The following is a 20,438-nucleotide window of genomic DNA, read 5'->3' as shown; positions in this document are numbered from 1 at the left end:
AGAATTAGTCTCAGTTCCCACTTTTTTGTTCTTCAATATCAAGGAAAACATTATTAATTTGTCTGTATGTGGATGTACAAAGTACATGAAGTCACCCAGAGTTGGTATACATGCAGTTAAAACCAAGAAGCCATTCTCAATTTGCAGTTCATCGTTGAATATCCATAGCTCCGGATTGCAGAAACATTTCTCGTGTTTCTTTGTCTTTTGTGTTTTGTTAGAGTAAGCCATTGAAAAATGAAACTAAACGTAATAGTGAATGACATTTCAATTTGGCTTCACTGACATGACACTCTGAAGTGTACCTGGATTACACTGACTATTGTTCAGCCTTTGCCAGTGCAGTGTTGCTTTAAGGCGCTGCCAATGCAAGGTTGCGGGAGGGGTTTAGTTTTTTTACGTCCCGAAATGTCGAGTATTGTGAGCTCAGCGTGAGCCTATTGAAATCGAGTACAAGTGAGACTTCTCAAGCAGTCTAATGAGGAGAGGGAAACAGTGATCGCAGGATACAGCCTAACCTACAATGCTGTCAGCTCAGCAATGCGCTCCTCTCAAGCCTGAGGAGCAGTACCAGCAAGTCAGCACTCCTAGGGTAAGGGACAAACCGAGGGGCATGTGCAACAGCACGAAGAGCTTTAGGCTCCTTTGCCCTGGAAGGTTTTTTGTGTGTCTCTTTTACTTTCTTAAAATACCAGTTTGTTCCACCGCAACAGTAACTCGAAATTAGTAGGCTTCTTGAGTTGGCAGAGAATGAAACGGCTTAACTTTCTTTAGTTGCGTTTTAATGGTTTGTTGTTTGTTGAAATAAGGTGAATTATGCCAGCAGCCTGAGCTTTTCTCGCTCGGGAGGTGCAAAATTTATTAAATACTTGGATTGTGAAGGAACTGCAACCGGGAATCAAATAGAAATTGTACATGTGAGTTAAATGATTTGGCAAAACATTTAGACTCTGTAAAGTGTAACTTCAGATATAAATACATCAGATCCAGAAAATTATTAGGTAGATTATGTAAATGTTTGTTAGGGTTGGTAAAGTGGGTTCAGTGTAAATGAGTCTATTCCTCTGGTTTGGAATTGTTCAGTCCTGTTAACAGGTGGTGCTGCCTGTTTGCGTAACACTTTCAGACTAACATCAACTACTTTTGTGCTCCATGCTCGTTGGGAGGAATGTAAGTAGACCGACATTTTTTTTTAAATGTGGCGAATAACTGGGCTTTATTTATTTGGTATGTTTGTCCATCTGAATTTACATCAGACAATGGAATAAAGAATAACAACGCGCACTTAGAGTAACAGAACAGACATTAACTTACTTTGCCTCGTGTTCTGTATAGTTGGATACAGTATTTGGCAAAATATTTAACGCCTAATATCAGGAATGGAATTTCCAGTGACTGTTTGAGTCCCATTTTAAGTTTCAGGTTTAAAACAAGACCTGATATGATAGCTTAATTTTGTTTCTCTAAATTCTCATTTTGCCCAGGTTATTTTTATTGTTGTGTAAACTTTGCCTCTTTAAAATGCAAATGTAGTTCTGTCTGGTGACTCCAAAAGCATAAATTGGCACACTCTTTGTATGCTTTTATCCAGTGTTCTATCCAAACAGCAAAATTCCGATCCTGTGCACTTACTGCCCGAAGAAAACTGTGTTCATCAGGATTGTTTCTTCAATCTAAGTTTGAAATAAACTTTCTTAGGGCTTTTTCAAAAAGCTCGCTGCTTTTTCTGTCCCGGGCATATATTCTGTAAATTTAACATTATTCTAAATGCTAAATTTTCCACTCCCGATGTATAGTGTGGACTAGCAGACTCGTGTTCCAGCTGCCCTTGCAAGCTGCTCTCTTGACCATGAGGTGTCCCACTTGGCTTCTGCTGCCGGGTGGTTGTTCCAATGTCTGACTTCAAAGATCTGACCCATGACCCATTCCTCAAATATAAAAATAACGCAATTTGCGCAAGATGTCAAATTCCTGATTATTTGCTGCCGCAGTGAAAAGCCTGAATGCAAATAAATGCTGGTATTAAATTGGTAGCCAGAAATTGGGCCGTTTTATTCATTCTTGGCGGTTGTTGGCAAGATCAACATTGAGGAATGGAGTTCAGGATTTTGACCCAGCGAGGGTGAAGGAACGGTGATATATTTCCAAGTCAGGACGGTGAGTGACTTGGAGGGGAACTTTCAGGTGGTGAAGAATTACTGACAGGTTTCTGCAAGAAATTCCCGCCACATTCTACCTTGTGCCTGATCAAAAGATAATGTCACAATAGTGAATATTTTTATTCTTGTGCCTTCAAAATGTGCACCTAAAAGATATGAATATTAAACATAATTTACATCTGTAATCTCTTTGGGTGAATGTTAAAAGATATAATCGGGATCACAATTTGGTGCACAACATTTGTGGAGAAAGTTAACTTAGCGAGCGCGCGGCTTTCTTGTTCATGACGATACGAGATGTAATTTCTGAAAGCGGCTCTCGTGCTGCTTGCGATGGGAGTTGGATAGTTAGTTTTCTGAGAGTTAGAAAGTTTGCCTGTGGCATTAGGACCCTGCGGGAGCTCCAACTTGATGCTACATTGGCGGCCGGCTGAGAGTGAGAGTCCGACTTGGGAATTGAGGCGAAGCAGGTTCTTTTCACTGGGGTTGAAAAGCAAACCATGATAAACCATAAAGCCTGATCCGATCGTCCGCTCGCGTAGGTCATTAGCGGCTCAATGTCTTGTCTTCTTGGAGAGCGTTCCTAGCGACGCTGTGATCGTTGGAGCTATCGGGGGAATCGTGCCCGGAGAAGTTCCTGGAATGATTGGTCCGCGGTACCGGCAACCAGAGGGTGAGACAGCGCAAGGTAGAGGGATATTCGGAACCAGTGCGATACAGCTGGAAGAGTGCAGTTAAGGATTAGAAACTGGCTCTTTCATCCAGATTTTACTGGCACCGTGAAAATCAGCCCCAGTCTGCTCTCCAAACATGAATCTCTAACTGGATTTTGTGTTGCAGATGTTGCACACCACACGGTATCGGCGCGGTTTTCTGGTTCCGTTTATCTTAATTACAATTATTATTCAGTGGTCAGTTCAAATGATTAAAACCTGATTTTTGCCTACTTAACACTAATGTTGACTGGAAAACCGTTCTACAGGTGTGGATCACTGAAGATTGTACAGTTATGCCAAATCACGCGAAAGTACTTTCGTTTTTTCTGAGCTCGGTGCGTATGAACTTGTAGCTTCTGTGTTGCTGAATTTACTAATGCCTTTATTCTTTCTAACTGAAGCAGGTGTTGGGGACAGATGAAGACAACATGGGGGATGCTTGTCCTCAGAAGCTGGGATCAGTCAAGCACCTCCGCCTCCTGCTGTTAATACTTATTCCATGTGTCTGCGCTTTCATCTGTGTGCTAGTAATCCTCCTGGCATTTGTAGGTAAGGTGCTTTCAATATTTGTCGGTGACTGTGCTTGTATTATGTATATGTGCATGTGAGAACGTAGGGTATTTATATGTAAAACAAAAACAGAATTACTAGGAAAAACTCAGCAGGTCTGGCAGCATCGGCGGAGAAGAAAAGAGTTGACGTTTCGAGTCCTCATGACCCTTCAACAGAACTGAGTGAATATTAGATAAGGGGTGAAATATAAACTGGTTTAAGGTGGGGGGAGAGAAGTGGAGGGGGGGGGGTGGTGTGGTTGTAGGGACAAGCAAGCAGTGATAGGAGCCGATAATCAAAAGATGTCACAGACAAAGGAACAAAGAGGTGTTGAAGGTGGTGATATTATCTAAACCAATGTGCTAATTGAGAATGGATGGCAGGGCATTCAAGGTACAGCTCTAGTGGGGGTGGGGTGGAAAGACTAGCAGGGCATAAAAGATTTAAAATAATGGAAATAGGTGGGAAAAGAAAAATCTATATAAATTATTGGAAAAAAACAAAAGGAAGGAGGAAGAAACGGAAAGGGGGTGGGGTTGGAGGAGGGAGTTCAAGATCTTGTTGAATTCAATAGTCAGTCCCTGACGCAGTTTCCAGTCTCAAGGTACGCCATATAACATGATATAATTATGAAAAAGATTAATATAGTAAATTACTTAGTAAACAAAATTGTAGCTAGTTATTTGCTTTAGTTTTGATGTTTCAAAATGCGTTTGAATATCTAAGAGTCCATAAATTCTAGTTAATGGTGGCCCCAAAAACATAGCTTTGTGTGAACAAGACAATACTATTCCTATCCAAGATCTTTTAATAACTGGTGTTTAATCCAGGAAGGTAACATGCAGACTTACTGGAAGTTTTTAGCCTGTAGTTACTGTGGTTGGTGCTGTCTTCGCGGGTCTGTGTGAAATCTGTTTTAGTTCTTCAAGCTGCATAATGAAGCTCCTATGAACCAAAACCCATAAATCGTGGAAAACTGTAAGGTTGGGATGAACAAAGTGAACTCATCTGTTGGTTCTGAGCCGGCATGTGGCCATGGCATACATTAATGGATTTATTCCCGAACCAACAAAAAAGGAACCTATACCCACCTGTATTGCACCCCTCCCATTTGCCATGTTGTATAATGTCATATATATTCCTCCATGATTCTCAATGTTTGCATTGTGAAAAATGCCTGCTAGTGTATCTCAAGAGAGCAGACTGCAAAGGTTAATAAGGAGAACATGTTGTAATGATGTGTAACTTTGCAACATCATGAATTGCAACAGCATAATAATTGATATAAAAACAGAAAATGCTGGTAAAACTCAGCTGGTGTGGCAGCATCTGTGGAGAGAGAAACAGAGTTAACGTTTTGAGTCTGTATGACTTCTTCAGAGCTAAAGAGGAACTGATGTTGAAGGTCAGAAATGTTCATGTTCTAAGATTTAAATATATAGTTTACAGGAATATTTTCTCAAATAGGAAAATTAAGTTTCTTTTTAATATGTGATGGATAATACTATTTCTCAGTTCTAGAAGGATATAGGTGTTGTGCTATCCAATGGCACAATTTAATTCTGTTTTGCAAAGCCACCAGTTCCCTATGCTGAACACCAATTCTGAAAATTAAATAATTCCATTTGCATTATTAAAATTCCTGGCCAAAATCTTAAAATAAAATTTACTTGTCTTGCGATGGACCCACTATAATATTTTGTAATTAATGTATGATATAGAAATAAAGAAAATAACCATACAATGGGCTAGTTGTCAAATTGTTTGTGATTGCAGCATAACCCTATCTTTTTTTTCCTTAGTGACCTATAACTTTAAAAAAACTGAATTTCTCAGTGACCAACAGAAATAAACTGAAGGACAACATTTCACAATTTAAGACTTAGGCTGTAACAAGCAAACTGCAATCAACCAAAATCAAACATTACTTAACTGGCAACTAGTATATCAAGCTAAAGAAAAGCCATTTTTGAGTTAATTAACTGATGCCATCAAGATACGTCTTACAACTCCTTTTGCTGTTCACCTCACTTCTGGTAGATATATAGCATTACAAGGATGAGTCAGCAGTTATTCTGAGCTTTTCAGCAGGCTCATCTCTCCCTGCTATGCCAGTTTGTAGTTTCCAGTGTCCTTTGAAAGTCAGTCCACTCAACCTGAGTCTCTTCAATCCAATTTCCACCAGTAAGACCCACCTCAGCCTTAAATATCCATAAGTCGCGTCTGTTCCGCCCTCTTTTTGAACAGAGAACCAGCTCACAGCAGCATCCTGTTTGGTTGCTAACACAAAAACAATCTTCACAGTAGCTGCATTGTCTCTCTGTCTTGGTGTCTCGGTATCCAAAAGCAGTTGCCCCTTTCCTGTGTCAAGATGCGAAAACTGTCACTTGATTTTGAATAGGTTTCAATTTGCGTTTTTTTCCATGGCAGCCAGATCACAGGAGCCTCGCTCCAGGCTGAGGTTTAGAATGGTGACCTCCTGCATCCTGAACATTCTGTTTTACCTTGAGTTAAAAAAGACATTTTAAAACATAACCATCTTGTAAAGTCCCATTTTCGTAACACTATATCTAAGTCTTCTTATCTTAAAATGGTAACCATCTCCCACTTCTGAATAAAAGTTACAAGAAGTTTGGTCTGAATATTCCAGAATTAAGATTTCAATACTATGTATATGTATTATGTTTTGTTTGTTTTCGTGAAATGTGTCAAACATGGGTGAATCAAGGTTTGTTATTTGCAAAACTATAAATTCCTGGAGTGGCGAACCTATGGAACTCTAAAAATGGTGATGGTATGTGTCTGATGCAGTTGAAGCTAAAATGCAGCCATTTCAGTTTAATAAAGTGGCTAAATGAATGACATAAAATGGCGTTTAACAATAGACTTAAGTAGTTAATAATTACCTTGAACATAAAAGAACTTAATACATTTTGTGATGATTGTACTAATTCAAAGCTATTATTCTAACTTATTTAAATGCAGTGAACATTTATCAATATAGGATTAAAGTGACCATAAAATATTGCAGTTCTTGCTTAAGAAAAGCTCTGATCACGCATCTTGTTAAGAAATTGGTAATAGATGATTTTTTGAATAATCTTAAGTACGCAACTTGTGTAATTGTTAAGAGTAGAGTCTTGTCGCTTTCTTTGATCAGATCTGCTGGCTGTTTTCAAAGGACAATGAGTGCTTTCATTTTAAAAATATATAATTTGTTCATGGGATGTGGGCGCCACTGGCTAGGGCAGCATTTATTACCCATTCCTAATTGCCTTTGAGAAGGTGATGATGAGCCACTGCCTTGAACTGCTGCAGTACATGTGTTATAGGAATACCCACAGTGCTGTTAGGAAGGGAGTTTGAGAATTAGGACTCAGTGACAGTGAAGGAACAGCGATATAGTTCTAAGTCAGGATGGTGTGTGGCTTGGAGGGAACATGCAGGTGGTGAGGTTCCCATGCTTCTGCAGCCCTTGTCCTTCTAGGTGGTAGAGGTCGCGGATTTGGAAGGTGCTGCCAAAGGAGCCTTAGTGAGTTGCTGCAGTACTTCTTGTAGATAGTACACACTGCTGCTATTGTGCATCACGGGTGGAGGGAGTGAATGTTGAAAGTGGTGGATGGGGGGTGCCAATCAAGTGGGCTGCTTTATCCTGAATGATGTCAAGCTTCTTGAGTGTTGTTGGAGCTGCACTTATCCAGGCAAGTGGAGAGTTTTCCATCACACTCCTGACTTGTGCCTTGTAGATGGTGGACAGGCTTTGGGGAGTCAAGAGGTGAATTACTGTCTGCAGAATTCCCACTCTCTGACCTGCTGTTGTAGCCTCAGCATTTATGTGGTTAGTCCAGTTTAGTTTCTGATCAATGGTAACCCCCAGGATGTTAATAGTGGGGATTCAATGATGGTAATGCCATTGAATGTCAAAGGGAGATGGCTAGGTTCTCTCTTGTTGGAGAAGGTCATTGCCTGACACGTGATAGCACGAATGTAACTTGCCCAATCAGCCCAAGCCTGAATATTGTCCAGGTCTTGCTGCAAATGGACGTGGACTGCTTCAATATCTGAAGAGTTGCAAATGGTGCTGAACATTATGCAATCATCAGCGAACATCCCCACTTCTGACCTTATGATGGAGGGAAGGTCATTGTTGAAACAGCTGAAGTTGGCTGGGCCTACGACACTACCCTGAGGAATTCCTGCAGTGGTGTCCCAGGACTGAGATGATTGACCTCCAACAACCACAACACTCTTCCTTTGTGCTGGGTATGACTCCAACCGGTGGAAAGTTTTCCCCCTGATTCCCATTTATTTCAGTTTTGCTAGGGCTTCTTGATGCCACACTTGGTCAAATGCTATTTTGATGTCAAAGGGAGTCAGTCTCACACCCCCACTCTTGAGTTCAGCTCTTTTGTCCATGTTTGGCCCAAGACTATAATGAGGTCAGGAGCTGAGTGGCCTTGGGAGAGCCCAAACTGAGCATAAGGTTATTGCTGAGATAGCACTGTCGGTGACATGTTCCATCACTTTACTGATGATTGTGAGTAGACTAATAGGGCAGGAAGTGGCTGGGTTGGATTTGTCCTGCTTTTTGTGTACAAGACATACTTGGCAATTTTCCACATTGCTGGGTGGTTACCAGTGTTGTAGCTGTACTGGGATAGTTTGGCTAGGGGCACGACTAGTTCAGTACTAGTGCCAGGGTGTTGTTAGGGTCTGTAGGCTTTGCAGTATCAAGTGCCTTCAGCTGTTTCTTGATATCACGTGGAGTGAATTGAATTGGCTGAAGACTGGCATCCATGATGCTGGGGACCTCTGGAGGAGGCTGAGATGGATCATCCTCCTGGCACCATTGGTGTGATCGGACATTTATCTGAGCTTCGACAGTGATATGTACCATCAAGATGATTTCTTTGTTTGTTTTCTATTGTTTTGGTTGGGTTCTTTGTATAGACATGGGTATACTATATCAAACCTACATTTACTCCCAACTTACTGCCAGAAATATTTCCTGCTTGTTTTTGTGCATGCATGAAAATGTTTGAAGTCACTTGTCCAAGATTTGTGCCCTGTGACCTTTGGTCAATAAGACAACAAGACTTGATAATACTAGGGATAACTTTATGTATCTGCACTGCCAGTATAGAGCTTCACCTGCCATAGTACAAATTGGGAATGTCATCGTAATGATTACAACATCATAGGGAAGTGCAAGCCCAAATTTCTGACTGGTGCAACCAGCCGGCGAGGGTGGTCACCAACAGTTGACAATCAGCAAATTAACCCAATGAGTCAAATAATCTTTAGAGTCATGCAGCAGTGAATGACAGTTATCGTGATATGTTGATGTATTTCCATTTATGATAAAGAAACTCCAGACATTAAGGAGAAAGCCAGAGCTAATCACTTACAGTCTTGTCTTTTTTGAAAAAGCAAACTCTTTGGAGGAAGAACCATAACATTTTTCAAATCAAAAATGTAATTTTAACAGTACACGCGCTTATGTCAGAATTATGTTTCAAAATATCTTCAACAGCAGAGCCCACTTTACCAATTCTGCAGATTTTTCATGTTATCCATTTTTAGTTTGATTCCATTTGTTTGCCATTACTTAATTTTTGTTTGCTGTAAAATGTCTGGAATCTACTACAAGAATAATTTCCACTTCTATAAATGCTTATCATTTATGTAAATTAAAGTCCTGGAGTTTCTCACATGTTTTGACTATTGACGTTGTGATTTTTATTTACAATATCATAAGGTATTTATAGATGAGAAGGTTATGTGGCCTATCTTAATTCAGGCATCCAGAAAGATTTTATGGTCCCTCTACCCCTGCCAATTGTTTCTTAAAACATACCAGAATTTTCTATCTTGAAGTCTATTTCAAGTGCTGATCACTCCATGCGAAAAACTTCCTGATATCACTCCTAAATTTATCTTCCAGTAATTTGAAACTGTGCCCACTTGTCATATTATTGCAATTTAATTTAAAATAATATTCCAGATTTAAATTTTTCATTCCCCTAAACTACTTTTAGTTTCTAGTATAAAGTGATCTCTTCGATGTTTCTCTTACAGCATGAAAAGCTTAAGTCTCTTCAGGCTGTCCCCATAACTCAGGCCTTTGATACTAGTCGTCCACTCTCGGTTCTTCTCAATACTCTCTCCAGTGTTTCAATGTTTCTTTATGTTAGTCTTGACTCAATAATAAAATTCTCACCGACAACAGCAACTTGCATTTATGAAACTCCTTTAAGGTAATAAAACATCCCAAGGTGATTTACAAGAGCTTGGGCAAAGAGGTAGTTTTTAAGGGATGTCTTAACAACAACAATTTATACTTACATAGCACCTTTAATGTAATGAAATGTCCCAAGGTGCTGCTTGGGTGTGTTATAGAACAAAGTATGACACTGAAGCACATAAGAAGAATTAGGTCACTTGGTCAAAGAGGTAGGTTTTAAGGAGTGTCTTCAAGGTGGAAAGCAAGGTATAGAGGCAGAGAGGTGTAGGAAGGGTATTCTAGAGCTTGGGGCTTAGGCAGCTGAATGCATGATCATCAATGGTAGAATGATTAAAATTGGGGATGCAAAAGAGGCCAGAATTAGAGGAGTGCAGATACCTCAGAGGGTTGTGGGGCTGATGAGATTTCAGGGGGAGAGGGGTGCAAAGACATAGAGGGATTTGATATCAAGAATGAGAAGTTGAATATCAAAATGTTGCTTTACTGGGAGCCAATGTAGGTCAACAAGCCCAGGAGTGATAATGGGTGAAAGTTCCCACAACACAACGCTGTCGATTAAGATCAACTATGAGATCCTGGAAAATGTAGATCATTTTCCATATCTTGGGAGCTTTTCCTCGACAAAAGCAGACATCATCGCCTCCAATGTGCCAGCTCAGCCTTTGGCCAACTGAGGGAAAGAGTATTTGAGGATCAGGATCTCAGACCCAAGATTAAGGTCATAGTTTACCAGGCAACAGTGATCCCTGCACTCCTATGTGCTTCAGAAACTTGGACAACCTACAGAAGGCACCTCAAGCCACTGAAAACGTACCACCAATGGTGCCTTTGCAAGATCCTCCAAATCTGCTGGCAAGAAAAGTGGTCCACCAGCAGCATCCTCTCTCATGCCATTATGCCCAGCATTGAGGTGCAAAGCATTCAAACCAGCTCTGCTGGTTGGGACATGTTGTTCACATGCCTGACACCAGATTCCTGAAGCAATTGTTCTACTCTGAATTTAATTGCAGCAGGAGCCTCCCAGGAGGACAGTGGAAAGGCTTCAGAGATGCCATCAAAGCATCCCTGAAGAGATCAAATATCCCCACATGAGAGTCCCAGACCAAAGTGGAGAAGATTAATTCAGAAAGACAGCGAATGCTTCGAGAGGCTTTGTTAGGAGCACACAGAGGCAAAGTAGGAGAGAGAGAGAGAGTGCACAAACCTCCAAACACTTCACCTGCCCGACCCTTCAAGCGCCAACTCCCCCGCATGTGACAGAGTCTGCAGGTCATGCAATGGACTTGTCACCCATTGAAGCGGAATGGAAGCAAGTTATCCTTGATCCCAAGGGACTGCCTAAGAAGATGATAATGGAGCTGGATTTTCTGCAAGTTAAGACATCGGTAGCAGAGTTTGGGATGATCTAAAGTTTATGGAGGATTGAATGTAGAAAGCCAGGAGTGCATTGCAGTAGTTGAGTCTAAAGGGAATAGATGCATGAATGAGGGTTTCAGCAACAGATGAACTAAGGCTGGTAAACTTAGATGATTTTACAGAGGTGGAAATAGGCGGTCCTAGTGATGGCATGAATATGAGTTTGGAAGCTCATCTCGGGATCAAATGTGAGGACAAGGCTGCGAACAGATTGGCTTATATCAGATTTGTGCCAGGGAGAGGGATGGAGTCAGTATCTAGGGAACTGAATTTGGAGCAGGGCCTGAAAACAATGGCTTCAGTCTTCCCAATATTTATTTGGGAGAAATTTCTGCTGGTCCAGTACTGGATGTCAGATAAGCTGTTGGATCATTTTAAAACAATGGAAGAATTGAGATAGGTGATGGTAAGATAGACCTGGAAACATGTGGGTGGTGCCAAGGATAGATCCTTAAAGAAGGAAAGAGAAGCAGAGAGGCTTAGGGAGGGTGTCCAAAGCTTATGTCCTTGGCAGTTTAAGGCACTGTTGCCAATGATGAAGTGATTAAAATCTGGAATACCCAAGAGATCAGAATAGGTGGAGTGCAGAGATCTAAAAGGCTTGTAGGATATGAAGAAAATTACAGAGAGAGGTCAAAAAAGTGATTCGGTTGTGATTCCAAGTCACATTCCAAAGAATTAAACACAGAATCTAGGCTGATGCACTACTTCAGTACTGCACTATCAGAGATAGCATCTTTTGGACAATACATTAAACTGAGACCCTAGGTTTTCTCTTTCGGTGGATGGAAAAGATCCAACAGCATTATTTTAAAATGATGAGGGGAATTCTCCCTGGTCTCCTGGCTGGTATTTATCCCTCAACCGACATTATTCAAGCATATTATCTGGCCATTTGTCTTATTGTTGTTTTGGGGATCCTGCTTTGTACAAATTGGTTCCCATGTTTTCCTATATTACAACAGTGCCTACACTTCAAAAGTGAGGTGCTTTATAAATGCATTCCTTTCTTTTGTCATGATTGGAATTGTATATCATACTCGAGGTGGTCTATACAGTTTAGTCACGATTCCTTCTGTTTAATACTTTGCTGTTTTGGCTATGTAGTTCAACATTCTATTGGCTTTATTCAGTTGTAGTTAGATCACTATCAATTTCCTATTTGAAAAACAGATGTAAATATAAAGGCAAGTGTAAGTCTGGGTTCAAATACTCACAATCCAAACCTTAATTTGAGGATTTGCGCTGTCATAGTTACTTGCCTCCCCCTCTCTAAACTCTGCCAGATGCCTCCTCCAGGTCTGTATGCAACTCTTTGCATGTCTGATTCCTCCGTGATTGTTCCTAAGCAACAGCATTTTAGATTTCCCACTAAATAAGTCAGAATACTTTTTATTGTAATTTGCAATGCTGCTTGTGTAAGTGAAGGTGCAAAACAGGGCCAATCAGGGTGAACATCCTTGTTCCAATTCCAGTGATTGGCTCTGCTATATTAACTTGCTGTGTGTCTATAAAATCATTGTATGTAAAGCCTTACAGTGTATAGTTCCCATAATCCACATGTGGATTTATCTAACCAATATTACACACAGTTCAGGGTCAGGACCAAAAGTGGGGGAAAACAAAAATATTTCTTCAAAAACATTTTTGTACACTATCTTGAATACATTGAACAAGGAAATTATTCTTTGTTCAACCATTACATATGGCTCACTGACCTATACTGACTCCTTGCCTGCCAACTTTTCAATTTTAAAATTCTTGTTTTCAAATCCTTCGATGTCCTTGCCCCATCCTGTCTCTGTAGCTGCCTCCAAGATCTCTGCGCTCCTTCAACTCTGGTCTTTTACACACCCCAATTTTATTCCTTTCACCATTGGTGGCCATGCATTCAGCTGAGAGGGCCCTAAGCTCTGCAATTCTCCCCTAAACCTCATTATCTCTTTCTCTTCTTTTAAGACACTCTTCAAAGACCAAGCATTTGGCCACTTGTCCTAATATCTCCTTGTGTGGCTCAGTGTCAAATCTTGTTGGATAACTCTGCTGTGAAGTGCTTTGGGATATTTTATTATGTTAATAATATAAAATAATATATAAAATGCAGTATTGAATTCATTCCTGTGGCTTCACCATTCCCAAGGCCTCAATCATTGACAAGGCGATATGTAACCACTTCCTTCTATCCCTCACCACCACTTAACTTCTGCCAATTTCATTTTCTTCTGCATGATTTCCTAGAAAAACCTCTCCCTTCAAGTCACTCACAACTGAACATTCAAATTCCCACCTGACTAGATTCCAAATCTTCTGGTCTCCAGATTGTTGGAAGTACAAAGTTTGCTTCCTGCCACTGAGTTAATTTTGGATCCAATTTATTACTTGCCCTTGGATTACATGAGCTTCCAATTCAACGGAAGATATGCATCAGGACCTTGTGGATGGCCTGAAGTGCTGACCTATGTGGGAATTTCCTTGGAAGTTTCAACTGCTGATGGGCAATTCCCTGTTCTCCCAGACCCTCCACGGATGTCTCCAACTCTGACTAGAGTCAGAGACTTGGGACAGATCTGTGGATAGTTACCCAGGAAATGTTAGACATTTTAAAACCTGGTCTAACACCTAGATAACTCCACAACTGACACCACCCCCTCAATCACACCCCAACCTCCACAACCAGCTGACTAGCCTCTGCCCCCAACCCCAGCTTGACCTGATTACCTCACTGACCACCCAACCATCCCACCAATCCGACTACAGCCCCTGCCAGACGCGATTATCACCAGACTAATCCCTGACCTGACTACCACCGCCCGCCCCGACCCCGAACGGATCCCAGTACCTCCTGACCCAACCCAGCTAACCCCTCATGCCCTGACAAAATTGAACCCCTCTTTGGACATCTGACTGCCCCCCAACCCAACCCGACTACCCCCCAACCACCTGGACTACCCCCTGAGCAGCTGACTACCCACCACCCACCCCCCCACCCCCCCGACCCAATGATTCACTCACCCACCTCACCCATTCACCTGTTCACCCATTCATCCACTAGCATCCTTTAAAAGACTGGACAATTAAATACTTAGCAGAATACAGCAGCTAGCGCCATAAAAGGGGGCACGCCCTCTCTTCCCCCGATTCTACTCCGCTCCAATGGATTTCAGTGGGGGATTTCTGTGCATTTCTTTGACAACCAGGATCAGAAGACCCGGAAGAAATGCGCAGAAGTGTCGGGTTGGGAGAATTTTTACAAGCAGCGGCATTGCACTCGCGCCGCTTGGAAGGCTCAGCCTAGGTTTTGGCTTCCCTTTCAACATTGCAAGATTTGTTTTAAAGTCGGTTCCTGCCAATCTGACATAGGGCCGCATGACTCAATCAGTGCCATTTTGGAATGGCCTACCACATTCCTTTACTTTTTCTTTATTTGTTCACGGGATGTGGATGTCGCTGGCTAGGCCAGCACTTATTGCCCATTCTAATTGCCATTGAGAAGGTGATGGTGAGCCTTTCTCTTGCTGCTGACCCTCCAACTTGTAGCCTCTACTGTGCCCTGACTCTCCTGCTTGCCGCTTCTCTCTCTTGAACCTGTATTTCAGTACCAGGAAGGTCCTAGGTTCTGATCCACATCTGATCTGAAGCCAGAGCTCCGTAGTTGTGAAAGTGTGGTCCAGACGGTGCAGGAGTGCCGACTGGGACTGTTATAATCTGTGTTTCTTTTGAATGCATAGAATAGTGTGTGAAACCAGGAATCAGTTTACTTTCGCACCATATCGCTGTCTGCTACACACATGTCCGTCACTCCTCACTGCAGTTACATCCCCCCCCCCAGGTCCTAGCTCCACCACTTTTTTTAAATGTGATTTGTATTAAAGACATATGTCGAAACTGCTCTTCCTGTCTCTTGCTGTTCACCTCCAGACCGAAGGTTCAGGAGAGGAAGTGATGATCAGGAGCATTTTAAAAAACATGTATTATATCAGATAAAGGCAAAATACTGCAAATGCTGGAAATCTGAAACAAAAACAAAAAGTGCTGGAAAGCTCAGCAGGTCTGACAGCATCTGTGGAGAGAAAGACAGAGTTAACGTTTCAAGTCCGTATGACTCTTCTTCGGAACCGTGTATTACGACAGCCCCAGCTCAGCATTTCTGCACCTGCATTTTCACAAGCTTGGAGCTCTGCTTTGTATCAGATCTGGATCTGGACCTTGAACGAGAACGCAGGTGAAGTGGTGAGCAGGAGAGTCAGGGAGCGGGAGGGTTTGGCGAGAGTGAATCAGGGAGCAGCAGAGGCTGCAAGTCGGAGGGTCAGCAGCAAGAGGGTAAGTTGGGGAACAAGAGAAACCACAAGTTAAAAGATCAGGAAGGAGAATGGTCTGCAGTGACCAGGAGAGTCAGAGAGTGAGATATGGGGCAAGGCTTGAGAAGCAGAATCAGTGGCGAGGAGGATCCACAGTGCGCGGAAGATAAGTAGAAAGTTACTTTTTTTTTATAACTTTTAATTTATTTTATTTTAATAGTTATTTCATTTATCAACATAGGAATTTAGCAATGTAAAATATTTCCACTTACAGAGTATAATGTTTCAATTTTTTTTCTGATAAGAAAGATCCTATAGAACCTAACTACTGTTTCTAAATTAGTTTTAATGGGAAAATCTGATTGCTTAAACTTGTTTTGCTTAAAGTCACTATTTTCAGGAACAAAACAGTAGCAGCAAGGGACCCAGTAAGTGAGGACTTACTGTATTCTCATCAAAAATAAAAATACCTGGAAAAACTCAGCAGGTCTGACAGCATCTGCGGAGAGGAACATAGTGAACGTTTCGAGTCCGTATGACTCTTTATCAGAACTAAGGAAAAATAGAAAAGAGGTAAAATATAAGCTGGTTTTAAGGGGGGGTGGGTCAGGTAGAGCTGGATAGAGGCCAGTGATAGGTGGAGATTGCCAAAAGATGTCATAGACAAAAGGACAAAGAGGTGTTGAAGGTGGTGATATTATCTAAGGAATGTGCTAATAGGTGACATTGAGGGTAGAAAGCAGGACGAGCAAGGTACAGATAGCCCTAGTGGGGGTGGGATGGGACGAAGGGATCGAAATAGGCTAAAGGTAGAGATAAAACAATGGATGGAAATACATTTAAAAATAATGGAAATAGGTGGGAAAAGAAAAATCTATATAAGGTATTGGAAAAAAAGGGGGATCAGAAAGGGGGTGGGGCTGGAGGAGAGAATTCATGAGCTAAAATTGTTGAACTTAATATTCAGTCCGGAAGGCTGTAAAGTGCCTAGTCAGAAGATGAAGTGCTGTTCCTCCAGTTTGCGTTGAGCTTCACTGGAACATTGCAGCAGGCCAAGAATGGACATGTGGGCATGAGAGCAGGGTGGAGTGTTGAAATGGCAAGTGACAGGGAGGTCTGGGTTATGCTTGCAGACAGACCGCAGGTGTTCTGCAAAGCGGTCACCCAGTCTGCGTTTGGTCTCTCCAATGTAGAGGAAACCGCATTGGGAGCAGCAAATCCTGTAGACTAAATTGAGGGAAGTGCAAGTGAAATGCTGCTTCACTTGAAAGGAGTGTTTGGGCCCGTGGATGGTGAGGAGAGGGGAAGTAAAGGGGCAGGTGTTACACCTTCTGTAGTTGCATGGGAAGGTGCCATGGTAGGGGGTTGAGGTGTAGGGGGTGATGGAGGAGTTGTCCAGGGTGTCCCGGAGGGAACAATCCCTGTGGAATGCCACTGGGGGGGTTGAAGGGAAGATGTGTTTGGTGGTGGCATCATGCTGGAGTTGGCGGAAATGGCAGAGGATGATCCTTTGAATGTGGAGGCTGGTGGGGTGATAAGTGAGGACAAGCCTATCATGTTTCTGAGACGGAGAGGAAGGTGGGAGGGTGGATGCGCGGGAAATGGGCCAGACACAGTTGAGGGCCCTGTCAACCACTGTGGGTTGAAAACCTCGGTTAACGAAGAAGGAAGACATGTCAGAGGAACTGTTTTTGAAAGTGGCATCATCAGAACAGATGCGACGGAGGCGAAGGAACTGAGAGAATGGGATGGAGTCCTTACAGGAAGCAGGGTGTGAGGAGCTGTAGTCAAGGTAGCTGTGGGAATTGGTAGGCTTGTAATGAATATTGGTGGACAGTCTATCACCAGAAATTGAGACAGAGAGGTCAAGGAAGGGAAGGGAAATGTCAGAGATGGACCACATGAAAATGATGGAGGGGTGGAAATTGGAAGCAAAATTAATAAATTTTTACAGGTCCAGACAAGAGCATGAAGCAGCACCGAAGCAATCATCGATGTATCAGAGAAAGAGTTGTGGGAGGGGGCCGGAGTAAGATTGGAACAAGGAATGTTCCACATACCCCATAAAGAGACAGGCATAACTGGGGCCCATGTGGATACCCATAGCCACACCTTTTATTTGGAGGAAGTGAGAGGAGTTTAAGGAGAAATTGTTCAGTGAGGGAACAAGTTCAGCCAGACGGAGGAGAGTAGTGGTGGATGGGAATTGTGCGGGCCTCTGTTTGAGGAAGAAGCGGAGACCATCAGACCATCCTGGTGGGGGATGGAGGTGTAAAGGGATTGGACGTCCATGGTGAAGTGGAGACGGTTGGGACCAGGGAACTGGAAATTGTTGCTGTGACGTGGGGTGTCAGAGGAATCACGGATGTAGGTGGGAAGGGACTGGACAAGGGGAGAGAGAATGGAGTCAAGATAGGAAGAAAGAGTAACTGAGAGAATGGGATGGAGTCCTTACAGGAAGCGGGGTGTAAGGAGCTGTAGTCGAGGTAGCTGTGGGATCGGTAGGCTTGTATTCTCATGCCTTGCTTGTCTCCCCAAAATACATTACTCCACACTTCTCCAGTTCAACTCAATTTTTCACTTTTCTGCTAACTTGACCTAACTTCTTGCAGTTGATAGCTTTCTTCCTCACTATCAACCGATTTTTGCAAATTCTGTGTGCTTCTTAATCATGTCCCTATTTTTAAGTCTGAATCATTGATATATACCATGAACAGCAAGGGACCCAGTGTTGAGCCTTGCAGAGCACCACTGGAAACGACCTCCCAGTCACAAAAACTCCCGTTGACCGTTTCTGTTTGCTTCATCCACTGAGTTAATTTTGGATCCAACTTGCCCTTGGATTACTTGAGCTTCCAATTCTTTAGCCATTCTACCATGTGGTACCTTGTCAAAAGCCTTGCTAAAATCCAGGTAACTATATCAAATGTTCTAATCTTATTGACCTTTCTTGTTATTTCCTCAAAAAAATGCAGATCTGGTTAGTCTGGCATAACAAATTCATTTTGACTATCTTTGCTTAATGATAATTTCCAAATGACGATTTATACTGTATCACAAACTTTTGCAAAAAATTGCCCATGAGTTTTGGCTGACTGGCCTGTGATTACTAACTCCCTTTGTAAACAATGGTACAATGTTAAGAGTCCTCCAGCGCAACACCCGTAGCCAGAGAGGATGGTCAGCGCCTCCGCTATATTTTTTCCTTGCTTCTCTTAACCTGGAATAAATTTCACCTTAACCTGGTAATTTATCCACTTTTAAGGATGCTAAAAGACTTAATATTTCCTCCCTCACTGTGTTTATTCTATCCATATTTCAGACTCCTCCCTTTTAACTACAATGTCTGTTTCATCCCCTTCTATTGTATAAACCAGCCCCAAGTATTCATTAAGAACCATACCCACATCTTGTGCCTCCACATGCAAATTACCTTTTTGATTTCTAATTGGCCCTACTCTTTCCTTTTGTTTTTTATGTGTTTATGAAACATCTTTGAGATTTCCTTGCTTTTACTTGCCAATATGTTTTCATGTCCTCTCTCTGCTTTTCTAATTTCCTTTTTAATTTCACCCCTGTAACTTTTATGATCTATCTAAGCTCTGCAGTATTGAGTTCTTGGCATCTGATATAAATTTTCTTTTTCCTACTATGTATTCTGTCTGATATCCATGGGGGTCTGGATTTTGGAGTGGCACCATATTTCTTTGTGGGAACGTATTTGTTCTGAAACCTCTTTATCTCCTCCTTAAATGGTTCTCACTGCTCCAACTACCAACTACCACAACTACTACTAAATCTAATTGAATTAGGATCACTGCCACTAAAATACTCTCCCACCAATGTCCCCTTCATCTCTCCAGCTTTATTCTCTAAAATTAAGTTTAGAACTGCCCTTTTACTTGTTGGGCTTGTTTTATATTTGCTTAAAAGAAGTTCTTCTAAATGAATTTTATGAATTCTGAGTCCTCTAAAGCTTAATATTTAATTGTTGTTTGGTAGTACTGAACTTTAGTATTGCTGAAAAAATTGACATGTCTAAGCTTTTCGTCTCGCACTCATCAAGACACTTCACAAGAATACCAATATAAAGGGAAAACAACAATTTATACTGTATGAGAAAAGAGTGCCGATTGGTTGTCAAGGGAACTCTGATTGGTAGAGGCGTTGCCATGGAGAATGTACCAGCGATGGTGACTGACAGTTAATTGCCAAGCATCGTTTGAAATTTAAACCAGGCAGCTTGACTCTGATTGGTCAAGGCATTGCCCTGAGGAATGCGTCAGTGAATGGCTGTCACTTATTTTGTATAGCTGAAACAGGCACAATGTGTGTACCTGTTCTTTCTGTATGCAAAGAGCAGGGCCCTGTTTATTAATATACATAGCTTCCAGTAAGCGTAAATGTGCCACACTTCAAGCCTAACTGAAAACCTTAAATTGGTTATCAGTGTAATTCTTAGCACACTGAAGATTATTTAGCAAATGTTGTCCAATTGCGGAATCACATCTAAAGTTGGAGACTGTGTTTTGAGTTTTGCAAACACAGGTTGTTTGGGTACAGTCTGTACTTTGCCCATTGCGAACAGCGGCTGGGACATGTTGTTTGATACGAACCACCAGTCTTTGTATGGACTACACACCTAGCATCACACTGGCACTATTTGCGTTGTTTTCCTCTTATATTAGTATTCTTGAAAAGTGTGCTGATGAGTGCCAGACAAAAAGCTTCAACATGTCTCTTTTTCCAACAATAATTTATCCCAGTTAATATTACTGCCCTATTATTTCTGCACTTTTTAGCAATTTGCCTAGGCATTTGCTCTTCTATCTCCCTCTGTTATACTCCCAGCCATTTGATTGTTCCTTTCTTTTGTTCCTCAGTTCAATCTATATGGCTTCATTTGATACTCCTCCGAGCATATCATTCCTCCTCACAGCTGTGATTTCTTTAACCGATGTAGCAATCCTGCCCTCTCTCTATTCTGCCTGAAAACCTAGTAACAGAATATTGAACTGCCATTCCGGACTATCTTTAAGCTACGTTTCAGTAA

At 41.8% G+C, this 20,438-nt stretch overlaps 1 protein-coding gene across 4 annotated transcripts in view; it reads left to right on the top strand.

Moving 5' to 3' along the window:
- Positions 1-498: 498 nt before the first annotated feature.
- The window catches only part of LOC121280888 (atrial natriuretic peptide-converting enzyme-like), a 308,072-nt gene continuing 288,132 nt past the window's right edge, over positions 499-20,438 (top strand). For 2 of the 4 annotated variants that reach the window (XM_041193240.1, XM_041193264.1), the window contains exons 1-2: positions 499-592; positions 3,277-3,424. In XM_041193240.1, coding sequence (XP_041049174.1) covers positions 524-592; positions 3,277-3,424 — 217 coding nt within the window. In that variant the 5' untranslated portion in view covers positions 499-523. Of the gene's footprint in view, positions 593-2,615; positions 2,833-3,276; positions 3,425-20,438 lie in introns of those variants that run through there. The other 2 variants (XM_041193245.1, XM_041193253.1) reach the window with 2 other exon arrangements.

This window comes from Carcharodon carcharias, chromosome 1 (assembly GCF_017639515.1).
Source record: "Carcharodon carcharias isolate sCarCar2 chromosome 1, sCarCar2.pri, whole genome shotgun sequence".
NCBI classification, from domain to species: Eukaryota; Metazoa; Chordata; class Chondrichthyes; order Lamniformes; family Lamnidae; genus Carcharodon; species Carcharodon carcharias.
The sequence above is the reverse complement of the archived record's forward strand: the minus strand, read 5'-3'. Positions and strand labels throughout refer to the sequence as shown.